Below are 13872 nucleotides of genomic sequence, written 5' to 3' on the forward strand. Positions count from 1 at the left end.
TAATATTTTTTTTATTTGACCTTTTTCAATAAGCTCTCCAACATTTTAGTTATATAAAATTTAGAGGTTTAAGTAGAATTTATTTTTACAAGACTGATCTATATAAAAAATTCGAAATTAATTTCTGTCTTAGTTTATAAACATCCTTCGCCTTAATAGAAAGATTAGCTTAGTTAGTGGTTGGATGAAAATTTATAAAAATTATGTGACAAAGCTATTATTTTTTCATATAAAAATTGTATGTATATTCTTTTTTATTATATATTTAACAAAATTAATTAAATAAAAGAAATTTAAAAGAGTTTGAGTAATTGCCAAAATCGTCCATGTGGTTTTATATTTGTCAGTTTCATGCAAATATCCTCAACTTAATAGAAAAAATAAACTAAGTTAGTGGTTTGGATGAAAATGAGAAAAAGTTATAAATGTTGGGGGCAATTTGGTACAAAAGTGTCATTTTGGACAAAAATGGCAAACCTACCCAAACCCCAGGGACGATTTTGGCAATTAACTCTAAAAAAATATTCCAAAATTTAATCCAATAGAAAACTTATCCAAAAGTTCACGATTAAATATCCATTATATAGCAATTAGCAAACACTATAACAACTTTCAACGTGAGTGATTGAACAAAAGTCAAAAGAAGGTAAAAATCTTTGAGTGCGGAAAAAATTCGATCAATATGGATTGTCAATTGTGCGTTCGGTTTTTCGCTTTTACTAAGAAGGTAAATAGTTACCTTTTTATGCATATAAAAATTAAAAGCTCAAATTTTTAACATTTGGCCCGATATACATCGGTACCGGTATAACCCAATTTACCGACGGTACAAATTTTTTTGCCGTTTTCTCAATTTACCGATATGATTCATCCCGACCAAGCATTCAACATCCGATTTAACCGGTTCAACCACTTTTTGAAACTTTGGTTCATATATAGAATTATATTATAATTAGAGTTAATTACCCGGATAGTCCCTGTGAATTATCGTTTTTTCACCTGTAGTCCCCAACTTTTCAAAATAGCATGTTTGCTCCTTATGGTTTGCTCACTTGTTACTCGGGTAGTCCCCGGATTGGATGACAGTTAGCTTTTCTAGTTAAGTTGACCTGAAATGACAATAACACCCTTATTATTAAAAATCAATACTTAAAAATTAAAAAATAAGAATGTAGTGTGTGACAACCGGTGATTTACGGCCCTTAATTACGTGATTAACAGGCGATTAACGCGATAATAAATAGTGATTGAGATGAAGATTGACTTAATTAGGCCTTTGGAGTGCCTAGAAACGGCTAACCAGCTTTACAGGGCGTGAACGGTAGTTTACGAAAAAATCTACGGAACATCAAACGACAACGAACTGATACTGTATAAAATACTGACAACACCGACAACTATGAATGTTACATGAAAATTTTATGTTTATGAAATTAATTTTGTAAATTTATTGGGCTTCCGTGCGACATAAATGCAAACGTGAACTCAAAACGCGATGGTAGGAAACGCATCGGCAACGAAACGGAAGCGACGGAGACGCTTGTCGCCTTCGAAACTTACATTTTACGCTATATTTAGCTCCGTGATAAAATCTTAAATAACCATAGTTGAAACCGGATCGGAAACGGAGTAAAACGATGAACAACGCGTTTTACGCAATTTAGCGCAAACGACGGTCAAACGCACAAACAACGACTACCGACCGTATTTTATGTATTTTAATACAAAAAATTTATCTTTTGACGTTAAACGGAGTTCGGGTTTTGACAACGGGTCTCGTAGGAATTACGGGCCACTTACACATGAGATGGGCTTGTGGGCCTTGGGCCCAAGCCCAAAACCCACAAGCCTAAACCTGCACATAATATATTAGATATTTTCCTTAAAATCTTAGCAAGATCTTACTAAATCTCTTCAAATCTCTACAAGATCTGTACAAAAGATTTTTGTCTCAAGTTGGACACACAAGATCTTATAAGATCTCTTTAACATATCAACCACATCTCTATAAAAAGGTCCATATGTGACAACCGGTGATTTACGGCTCTTAATTGCGTGATTAACAGACGATTAACGCGAAAATAAATAGTGTTTACGGCGCAAATTAACTTAATTAGGGCCTCAGTAAGCTTAGGAACGCTTATGCGGTTCTACAGTGCACGTGTGACGATCTGCGAAGATACTGTTGGAAATTAAACAATAATAAACTGAAACCGTACGAAATACTGACGACACCGAAAAATATGGATGTTACAAGAATATTTTATGCTTATGGAGTATGGGTCGCGATATCAGGTCTCGTAGGAATTACGGGCCACTTACACATGAGATGGGCTTGTGGGCCCTGGGCCCAAGCCCAAAACCCACAAGCCTAAACCTGCACATAATATATTAGATTTTTCCTTAAAAATCTTAACAAAATCTAAACAAAATCTGTGCAAAATCTTCCATAATCTCTATGAAATCGAGATAATAGATTTTGTCTCTAAAATTTGAAACACACAAGATTTACCCAATCGTTATAAAATCTCTACATCTCTATATATATATCCTACACCCACTCATCTCCACCAACACAAATCAATATACACACACATAAAGCAGACTACCTCTCACCTTCTACCCTCTCCCTCTCTCGATTCCTTCTGCTCACCCACAACAAAATTTGAGCATCTCATTCCCCCTCTCAAAACACAAAACAAAACACAGGAAATCATCTTCTCCAAATCAAAAACCTTGCCTGCCTTCCACTCTCTCTCGATTACATATTAAGCAACATCAGACTTCATTCCTTCTTTTCTTGTGAAAGAAACCCAAACCAAACACTCACTCAGCCAACCCCCCTGCTTCGGTGGATAGAACGGACCACCACCACGTCCGGTGGTGGTACGACGACGGAACATAAAAAGAAGGAGGGCGACGGCGAGGAGAGAGAGACAGAAGAGAGAGAGAGGAAATGGTGGCAGTAGTGAGCGACGATGAACAACCGTCGTTGCGGCGACGGTGGTGTGGGTTCGACACACACTTGGTTGCTGTTATGTTGAAGACAGAACGAGGAGAAGAGAGCTGAGACGAACAAGAGACTTAGACGGGAGAGAGAGAGTGACCGGAGCAAGAATGGAGGTGCCGACCACCACACGCGGCGGCGGCCGGCGGTGTCGGCGACTGTGGTGGTCATTTTGCTGCCTTTCTGTACAATCTTGGGTCCAACAGGTATGTGAGTCGATTTAGGCTTCAAGCATGGTGATTCAGTTTGAGTTTTGGATTCACAGGGTTCGTTTTGGTTCGAGTCTCGGGTCAGTTCGGGCTCTTCGGGTCAGCCACACTTCGGGTCAGATTCAGTCAAAGTCAACAACTCGGTTCGAGTTTGGGCAACCGCGGTCAACAGATTTTGGTTCGGGTTCAGATTTTTCGTATACGGCTCCGGTCAACTCGGGTCAAACACAGCTAACCCAGTTTACTCGGTTAACTCCGTTAACCCGGTTGACTCGGTCAACTCAGACCCGGTCAACTCAGTCAACGTTCCGACACAAAGATTCGGTAAAGGATTTAGAATGAATAATATTTACGTTAATTATTCCCTATGTTTATTACGTGATGACGAGCTCGAACCGATGGATTATAGTTACATTTGATATATTTAACAAAATTAATTATCTTGATTATTGAATCTTGATTGAATTTTGTTAAAATAATGACAACTTGTGTTGTCGGGGCCGTCCAAAAACAGAGGAAACTCTGCCCGTTTTTTGAGAAAATCTAAAAACAAAACGCGTTTTATTGTAAAACGACAACTAACGAATTCAAGCAACCTTCGTAAAACAAGACATTATGTACGACAACAACTTGCAACATCACGAAAGCAACGATTCGGATATTATATTTTTGGCAAATCTTTTATAAAATAAAAGGTGATATAATATTCTCAACAATTCTTTCGAGTATCAAACACTATGAATTCTTTTCTAAAATAAATATGATTTATATATTTATTTCAAATATCAAACGACGTGGTTTCATTTTATACAATAAATATAGTTATATATCTATTCATTTCAAGTATCGAACAACACGATTTCGTCTTATAAAATAAATATAGTTTATATATTTATTTCAAATATCACACGACACGAGTTCGTTCTTATAAAAATAAATATAGTTTTATATTATTTCAAGCTTCAAACAACTTGATGATACTTTTGCAAAATAGATATAACTTTTTATTTAAACGCCTAAACGGCATATACATTTGACATATAGTATACGAAACTTAACAAGTATAACTTAATCATGTTTATTAAGTTAACAACTTATCGTCGAATCGTTCAGTTAACGATTCGGTAGAGCTCGGTAACACGTAGTTTAGTTACCGCTTTTGCTTAGAAACTTATAAGATATTCCGTGTTAGGAATATTGTAGAATGCACGCTAGCAAGTCAAGTCTTCGAAACGACATCACGAAGTCGTATTTAGCTAGCTTTGCACAGGAATATTCAGGTGAGTTCATAACCCCACCCTTTTACGGTTTTACATTCTTCTAAATGTTTTTGGGGTGGAAAGACATGCACTTTTTGCAAAGCATACGAGAATTACATATTTCCAAACCATGTTGCAAGCAAGTTTTAACAGACACGAATGGTTTACGAAAAGCTTATGTCTTATACCGGTTTTTCAAACAAGCGTATTTTTCGAAATATGCATACACACAAATTCTAAACCTAGTGAGTTCATGCTCCCCCTTTTCTTTAACTGTTTTTGGTTTTATAACTTCGGGGGTGAAATACATGTTACAACTGTTACAATGTTTACAAATGGTATGATGGAGTACAAAAACATTCAAGTGAAACATTCTAGATCATGTCTCGAATAGGGTACCATAAGCACCATTAATCAACATATACATTTAGACCGCGGAACAAAAAAGGTTAGATCTAATGGGTTTCAGGCAACCCCACTCTTGGCCTACTTCTACCAATGAGTGCTTCTGTGTTTCAGTCAAAGTCGACAAAAATGCCTAGGTTTGGTGGCTTCCTATGTCGTGACACATGTTAGTGGCCTTGCAAACCACTAACGATCTCAAACATTCATAATATTCAGTTACAGATATATTCTACTTGATACATTCAAACATTCATAGTACTCAGTTACATTCTACATGATACATACAAACATTCAAAGTACTCAGTTACAGATACGTTTTACAAGATACATACCAACATTCATAGTACTCAGTTACAGATACGTTTTACAAGTTACATACCATGTTTTCATACAAAGTTTCCATATAACTTGACAAGAAAATGATTTTAAATTCGTTTTCTCAACAATACTTCAAAAACCGGTTATTCAAAAAGATTTATTTCAAATCTTTTACAAACAAACTATGAACTCGCTCAACTTTATGTTGATTTTTTGCATGTTTCTTTCTCAGGTTACTTTTCAAACAATGGAACGATTGAAATAGGAGAACCATTGGAGATGCGAGTACTTAGTGGCGTTCGCATTCTAAAAGTCTTAGCTTATTTGCTTCCGCTATGCAATGAAGATACCAATCGCCAATGCTCTGATATTTCGGGGTGTGACAGATTGGTATCAGAGCTATAGGTTACAGCGAATAGGGTTTTCTGTAGAGATACCTAGGCTCTAACCTCGCCTTTCCTCTGGGAACTTAGAATACTAAAACCTGAATACATATAGAACGCATAGTACTCGAATATAGTCTCCAACCGTTGCCGAAAAACAAACAGCCAAGATTTTGTTTTCAAACATACGCTATTGTGGTGTTTTACACATGGTACACAAAAACAATTACATACAATATTTGAGAGTTTAGGAAACATGCATTTAAGACCTTTGGAAACTCATGTTGAAGTTCATTGAAGGTCATCACGTAGGAACCACGAATATTAACTCGGGCACACACTATTATCCATATTGTCTATGATTTTTTGACTTCCCGAGCAGGCAGCCTACGCATAACGAAACGCTAGTGCACATGTATACGTGAAACTTAAGCTATACATCAACGGAGGTTGAAGTATGTCACATACGACTTTCGAGGAAGCGGCAGTTGGCACGTGGTCCTGCAAACGACACGAGTCATGCTAAGAAGAAGACGCATGTCTCCGCATCCCCCTATCGCAGTAACGACGAATACGCTATGTTCGACATTCCATGGTAATGTCACCTAACAACCGGTTATCACTTGAAACCCCAGGTAAAGTCCTTAAATTTCTTTTATTGAAATTTCGACTTTCACATTTACTGAGTAGATTTTCGTATCCCTACTCCTCTTGATGGTCATTGTATCACGATCATTTCTTTCAGTATAGTGAATATTCAATTGCTTCATTTATTGGGGAATTCATATGTTACGCATGCATCGTTTGTTACGCATGTGGTTTCGTTTCAAATACGCGTTTCATTTGTTCCGAGTCGTAGTGGACTTGCTTGGTCTACGACTCCATTAAGTTGTTTGTTGATTTCAACACCTTGTGATGGTGTTTTCATTAATTGAAGCTTGCGCTAATCTCGTTTACACATCTCATGCACGGATTTAAATTATTCATTTATTGATTTGCTTTAAATCCACTTTGATTTATCATATTACAACAGTCTTAACACAATCGTGTGTTAAGGCAATGGTACGCAAATTCATTCTATATTCCGGTGTACCAACTAAAGTTTCTGTCAAAATAAATTTGAAAGTTTTGCGATATCCATTGCTTCTTCATCGTCGATCGAAAACAGTGTTTCTTTGATGTTCCATTTTCAATTGAAAATTCTATGATGTCATTCGAAACAAACTTTCAGATTCACTTTATTGCGCTTTCATTGGATTTCAAACACGATGAAGTTGTTTGATCACCGCTATTATTGGGTTATTTAATCACTACGACACCTTGTGGTGTCGATATAAACTTGTAGCTTGAGCTAATCATGATTGAGCGTCTCATGCAAAACACAGGTGATACTTGTTCGATCACCCCTATTATTAAATTGTTTCATTCATTGCGGCACCTTGTGGCGTCGGTAGAACTTGCAGCTTGGGTTGATCATGATCGAGCGTTTCATGCAAAACTATTTCATTGAACTTGTTGATTCTAAGTTCCATTTAGTGGATGTTATTGTTTCTAACATTCATTCACATATCGTAAACGTCCATTTGGAATCCTATTGGTTGAAATTTCTCTTTTATTGAACCCTGTTAACTGGGTCACATTTGTGACTGTATCAGTATATCTCGTTTCCTTTGACATTATTCGTATTTACTTACGCATAACGTAACTCTAAGGAGTTAACGTAGTCTAAATTTCGAGGACGAAATTTCATTAACAAGGGGAGAATGTGACAGCCGGTGATTTACGGCTCTTAATTAAGTGATTAACAGACGATTAGCGCGACAATAAATAGTGTTTACGACGCAAATTAACTTAATTAGGGCCTCAGTAAGCTTAGGAACACTTTGCGGTTCTACAGTGCACGTGTGACGATCTGTGGAGATACTGTTGGAAATTAAACAATAATAAACTGAAACCGTACGAAATACTGACGACGCCGACAAATATGGATGTTACACGAATATTTTATGATTATGGAGTATGGGTCGCGATATCAGGTCTCGTAGGAATTACGGGCCACTTACACATTGGATGGGCTTGTGGGCCCTGGCCCAAGCCCAAAACCCACAAGCCTCAACCTGCACATAATATATTAGATTTTTCCTTAAAAATCTAAGCAAAATCTAAACAAAACCTGTGCAAAATCTTCCATAATCTCTATGAAATTTAGATAATAGATTTTGTCTCTAAAATTTGAAACACACAAGATTTACTCAATCCTTATAAAATCTCTACATCTCTATATATATCCTACACCCACTCATGTCCACCAACTCAAATCAATATACACACACATAAAGCAGACTACCTCTCACCTTCTACCCTCTCCCTCTCTCGATTCCTTCTGCTCACTGTCACACCCCGATTTCCACGTGTCTCACCGGTGGGCCCGGTGGGGGTTACCGTGACGTAGTTGGCAACAATATAGTCAAACCACACAATATATGAATGCACAGCGGAAGCATAAAGATAAATATATTTCAACGTTAAATGTAATATCAAAGTATCACCATTGTTGAAATAAAATCCACAGGGGATCAATAATAATAATAAAAATATTGTTCAACAGACTTCAGGCATCTTAAGCTTGCGAGACTTCTAATGATGCTAAGGAGAAATCCCAGCCAATTACGCATAGTACCTGCATTTAGTCTTTTTGGGAAAATACGTCAGTTTACACTGGTAAATACATTCAACTGACACTTTTGTAAAATGTTTAATAAAATTGGTTTAAATGCACAAGGCACAAACTCTTTATAACTTGGGAAAATTTATAATTAAATCTTGTAAAGAATTACATGTTTACTATGCGTTTGGTCGCCCGGGTCGTGCCGGGTTAAAGTTTAATAGACACACCACATAGTATAAAACCGTGGCGGGAAAACCAATGGCTATACCTTTATAGTCATGGATATAATGCCGGGTGTACGCCTACACCCGGATGTCAAGGTCGTGGCCATTTCGTAAAATGCTGCCAAGGATATCCGGGACATGGTCATTAAGCCCCCAAAGGCGTTAAGCCAAACAAAACAAATTTTTAAACGGGTCACATTGATAATACCCAACTACTAATGAGTTGGGGTCAATTGCCCGACCAAGCGGTATTTTAAATACCGTAACCCAAGCCCGTATAACGGAAAATAAGTTAAAAGTATTTACCTTTGCAAGTATAATTCCTAAATTGAAATAAATTGCAGATAGCTTTTACTGGTCCCCTTAATCTGGAACGAAGGTTTAAATTAACCTATTAGAATCCTAACGGGTCTTTTAATTTAGCCGTAGCTTAGACCGGTCAGTTTCGAAGGATATTTACGGTTAAATCGCGTGAAAGGCGAAAACTGTGAATGGGGTGTGATTTTGGCCCAACAAGTTTGAAGACTTGTTTTATATGGGTATAATAATCATACTCTGGATTTTTGGGGTCAAAACAATATGGTTTGACCTGTTTCGGCTAATTTATGTAAACTAGTTACATAAGCCGAACCGTACGCGCAAAAGGCGCAACGGGTAACCGTAAGAGTCCTACACTGTTTTCCTAAGTCAACATGCTTTAAAGAGGTTGTGGTATCAGTAGGATACCTTCCATAATGCCCGTAACGAGTTTAAGTTCATTTTATGCCCCGTAGGGGTATTTCGGTCTTTTTAGAGATTATAAAAGAGGTTTCTGAGTTCTACAGGAAATCTGAGTTTCCCGAACAGTTTATAAAGTCTAAAATACTTTATTTATTATTTAAAATCAGTAGCAACTGGAATCGGGTCAAAAGACCTTGTAGAACTCAAGTTATGGCCAAAAAGGGTATATTCGGTATTTACCGAACTGTTGCCATAACCGCAGGTTATGAGCAGGTTAAAAATAATTAAAAATCTTTAAAAATCCCAAAATATTATTTTACATCAGTGAGTAAAAGGTTTGGTGTCGAAATCCGGGTTTAGATAGGCGTTATGCTAATTGCGCTATTATATTACTAAAGTTTCCGTAATTTGCGTTGTTTAGCATAACTCCTATTCTGGACCTCGGATTGACGTGAAATTTTAGGGACATGCTTAGAATTCAGTAACTAAGGTTATGGTTCTTTCACATGTCCGAAATTCTCGTTTTAAATCAAAAAGGGCGTTACGGTCAACTTTTAAGCATTTAACGGAAATGTGTAAAAGACTCGGACAAACAACGAACCGGTCACAGAGGGTTATACCATCATGTAACCTGGTCCTAAGAGAGTCCTAAGGCATATCTAAATCAAACTTTAACGGGTCAGAACTGAAGTCAAAGCAAAAGTCAAAGCTTTTGCGACTTTCGGCTCCGAACCGGGTCAAAACAGTAAATGGTCGGATCAAACAAGCTTAGACTAGTTAATATACTTATTATCATGTTCTATGAGTGTTTAAACAGGTTACATATCATCTACATTACCGATTTTGCAAGAAATCGCAAAATAGCATTTCTGTTGACTTTTTCTAAGCACGTTTGACTCGACATTTGGACTAGTTAGAGTGGGAATCAGAGGGAGCCCTTTTAGAGGTTTAAAGCCCACATGATTACCAACATATAACTATCTTTGATTCGACAAACCACTGGACCATTTGTGATTTATCGCAAAGTCAATCGTTAATTACAATAGATTGACTTTTAGGCTAAAACTATGGAAAAACGAAACCACAAAGGGTTAGGCAACTTACAGAAGCTTGGTGCACGACTAAGGATGATAGAAGAATGCTTGGAAGCTCCAGAGATGACCAAGAGAGCAGGTTTTGAGGTGTGTTTCACTTATGTGCAATGTAGTGCCTTTTATAGTGAAATTTTGGGCTTAGGATCATTACACATCAACCTACAAGGGATCATGGATGTTCAGCAGGTGGCCCTGGGTGCTAGGGGTCATGTAGAGGGCGCCCATGCTTCATTAATTGCTCAAATGATCGTTCACAACCTCAAACAGCAAGTCTGTCCAAGAATTCTGCATCTGGGACTCGTACGCGGCCCGCAATAGATTCAGGCTACATGCACGCGGGCCGCCTGAATCTTCATGTCAGGAAACGTATCCACAGGTGGCTCGCGGCCCGCATTAACTTGCTTGTTTCACTCAGGCGGGCCGCCTGAGGCCTGAATTTCAAGATTTTCAAATCTTTTGTAATGATTAACTTGACCTTTCGGTTTCGAAGGGGTAACTTTGCGATTTGGCCCTCGATTATTTACCATTAAGGGCCTCGTGACTTTTACCCGTATTGTTAAGTCCCTGGTTAGTTTAATTACTATCCGAAAAGCCTTAACTTTTATTGTTGACGCTTTTAACCCCTCTCATACGAATTTGATCATAACTTTCTCGTTTTAAAACGGAACTTCACGAAATTTACATAGTATATTCTAGTGAGCGTATTTTACTGTTACAAAGCCTCGGGTTCGTCAAAGGGTCACTCAGAGGTATAAATTAAACATGTTGACACAATTAACCCCTGTAGCTTGCAATCTCTCACTTTCTTCCGCGTCTCGCTCCGTACGATCCATGATTTATTCGTTTGGAGGTACTAGCATCATTTAGGGTTACTATACAGTATATTTACCCTTCGTTGACATTTATAACCCTCGAATTTACATACTTTCAAGTTTTGTCAACTTTAGTCCTTTATTTAATATTTAATGCCACGTGTAAACTCATGACACGTGTTAACACATTATTGGACACAAAATTTCGAGGTGTTACATCCTCACCCCCTTAAAATAAATCTCGACCGGAGATTTACTGAAATAAATAAGGGTATTTTTCTTTCATCGTGGCTTTAACCTCCCACGTGAATTCGGGACCTCTACGGGCATCCCATTTGACCTTAACAATAGGCACATGCTTCCTTCGAAGCTTCTTTACCTGTCGATCTTCAATCGACAAAGGTTTTTCCACAAATTTTAAGCTCTCATCTATATGCACATATGTATGAGGTATCACCAATGATTCATCAGCGAAGCACTTCTTTAGATTGCAGATGTGGAACACATTGTGAATTCCATTGAGCTCCTCCGGTAAGTTTAACTTATAGGCAACTGACCTGACACGTTCGATAACCTCGAAAGGTCCTATGTATCTCGGGCTTAGTTTGCCTTTCTTACCGAAGCGCATCACCCCCTTCCAGGGTGATACTTTAATTAACACTTTTTCACCTACTTCGAAGTGAAAATCTTTACGCTTTGGATCTGCGTAACTCTTCTGCCTATCTCGGGCAGCTTTGAGACGGTCTCGAATCTGGACAATCTTGTCTATCGTCTCGAAGACTATCTCTGGTCCTGATAATTGGACATCTCCAACTTCCGCCCAACAAACAGGCGATCTACACTTTCTACCGTATAATGCCTCGAAAGGCGCAGCCTTAATGCTGGTATGGTAGCTATTGTTGTAGGAGAATTCGATTAGTGGTAGGTTCTTATCCCAACTACCACCTAAATCGATAGCACATGCACGCAGCATGTCTTCCAACGTTTGAATAGTACGCTCACTCTGACCGTCTGTCTGAGGATGGTAAGCCGTACTAAAATTCAAACGTGTGCCCAAAGATTGCTGGAAGCTTTTCCAGAAATGAGACGTGTATCTAGTATCTCTGTCGGAGATAATAGACACAGGTATGCCATGTAAGGCTACAATCTTATCAACGTATAACTGGGCTAACATGTCGGAGCTATAAGTCTCCTTGATGGGTAAGAAATGAGCTGACTTAGTCAGTCTATCGACTATAACCCATATTGTGTCATTTCCTTTCCTTGTCTTGGGTAACTTGGTAATAAAATCCATAGTTACACATTCCCACTTCCATTCGGGAAGTTCGGGCTGTTGTAGCAAGCCTGGTGGCTTTTGATGCTCAGCCTTGACTTGCGCACAAGTCAAGCATTTGGCTACATAAGCGGCTACAGACTTTTTCAAGCCTATCCACCAGTAATTTGCCTTTAAATCCTGATACATCTTATCAGCTCCCGGGTGAACAGAATATTTGGAACTATGGGCTTCATGGAGGATAACATCTCGTAGTCCTCCATAAATTGGAACCCATATTCGTCCATTTAATCGTAAAATTCCGTCCTTGCTAAGAGTTAACTGCTCCTCAGTTACTCCTAGCTTCTCTTTAGGATAGTTAGCTTCCAACACAGCTTCTCTCTGTGCAGCTAACAACCTTTCAATCAAATTGTTCTTCACTTCAATGCTCTTGGCATTGATTCGGATGGGTTTCACCCTTTCCTTTCGGCTTAAGGCATCAGCGACTACATTCGCCTTGCCGGGATGATATCTGATTTCACAATCATAATCATTTAAAGTCTCCATCCAACGGCGTTGCCTCATGTTTAACTCCTTCTGATTAAACAAATGTTGAAGGCTCTTATGATCCGAATAGATCACAAACTTGATACCATACAGGTAATGTCTCCACAGTTTTAGTGCGAACACAACGGCACCCAGCTCCAAGTCATGGGTGGTGTAATTCTTTTCGTGCACCTTTAACTGTCTCGAAGCATAGGCAATAACTTTGCCTTTCTGCATGAGCACACATCCCATGCCAGTGTGTGATGCGTCGCAGTAAATTACGAACTCCTCGATACCTTCAGGCAATGTCAGTACAGGAGCGTTGCTCAGCTTTTGTTTTAGAATATCAAAGGACTCTTGCTGCTTAGGGCCCCAAACGAACTTTACTTTCTTCTTGATTAGGGAAGTTAAGGGCGCAGCAATCCTTGAAAAGTTTTCAATGAATCGCCTGTAGTATCCTGCTAACCCCAGGAAACTACGAATCTCTGTAGGCGTCTTTGGCTCTTGCCAATTCATTACGGCTTCTACTTTAGCGGGATCCACCTGGATACCACGCTAGCTGACAACATGTCTAAGAAATTGGACTTCTCGAAGCCAGAATTCGCACTTAGAGAATTTGGCATAAAGTTTCTCATGATGCAGGAGTTTGAGAATACAACGAAGGTGTTTCACATGGTCAGCTTTGTTCTTAGAGTAGATAAGAATGTCGTCGATGAAAACGATGACGAATTTGTCCAAGTACGGCTTGCAGACGCGATTCATGAGATCCATGAACGCAACCGGTGCATTAGTGAGCCCAAAAGGCATCACTAGGAACTCATAGTGACCGTAACGAGTCCTAAATGCGGTTTTATGTACGTCTTCATCTCTGACTTTCAGTTGATGATAGCCTGACCTCAAGTCAATCTTTGAGAAATAACTTGCCCCTTGTAACTGATCGAACAAATCGTCGATCCTCGGCAAGGGATATCTATT

At 38.6% G+C, this 13872-nt stretch overlaps 1 protein-coding gene across 2 annotated transcripts; it reads left to right on the plus strand.

The window, feature by feature from the left end:
• Positions 1–2562: 2562 nt before the first annotated feature.
• On the plus strand, positions 2563–8073 carry LOC118489238. 2 transcript variants are annotated; one of them, XM_035986946.1, is made up of 3 exons: positions 2563–3540; positions 4409–4496; positions 5431–8073. In XM_035986946.1, exons 1-3 carry the CDS (start codon positions 3241–3243, stop codon positions 5601–5603), a joined length of 561 nt encoding a protein of 186 aa, XP_035842839.1. In that variant the 5' UTR covers positions 2563–3240; the 3' UTR covers positions 5604–8073. The 2 variants fall into 2 exon arrangements, 1 of the variants encoding a protein (XP_035842839.1); XR_004886845.1 differs by having other exon boundaries at positions 2564–3540; positions 4420–4496.
• The last annotated feature ends 5799 nt before the right edge of the window (positions 8074–13872 follow it).

This window comes from Helianthus annuus, chromosome 17 (assembly GCF_002127325.2).
Source record: "Helianthus annuus cultivar XRQ/B chromosome 17, HanXRQr2.0-SUNRISE, whole genome shotgun sequence".
In the NCBI taxonomy this organism is placed as follows: domain Eukaryota; kingdom Viridiplantae; phylum Streptophyta; class Magnoliopsida; order Asterales; family Asteraceae; genus Helianthus; species Helianthus annuus.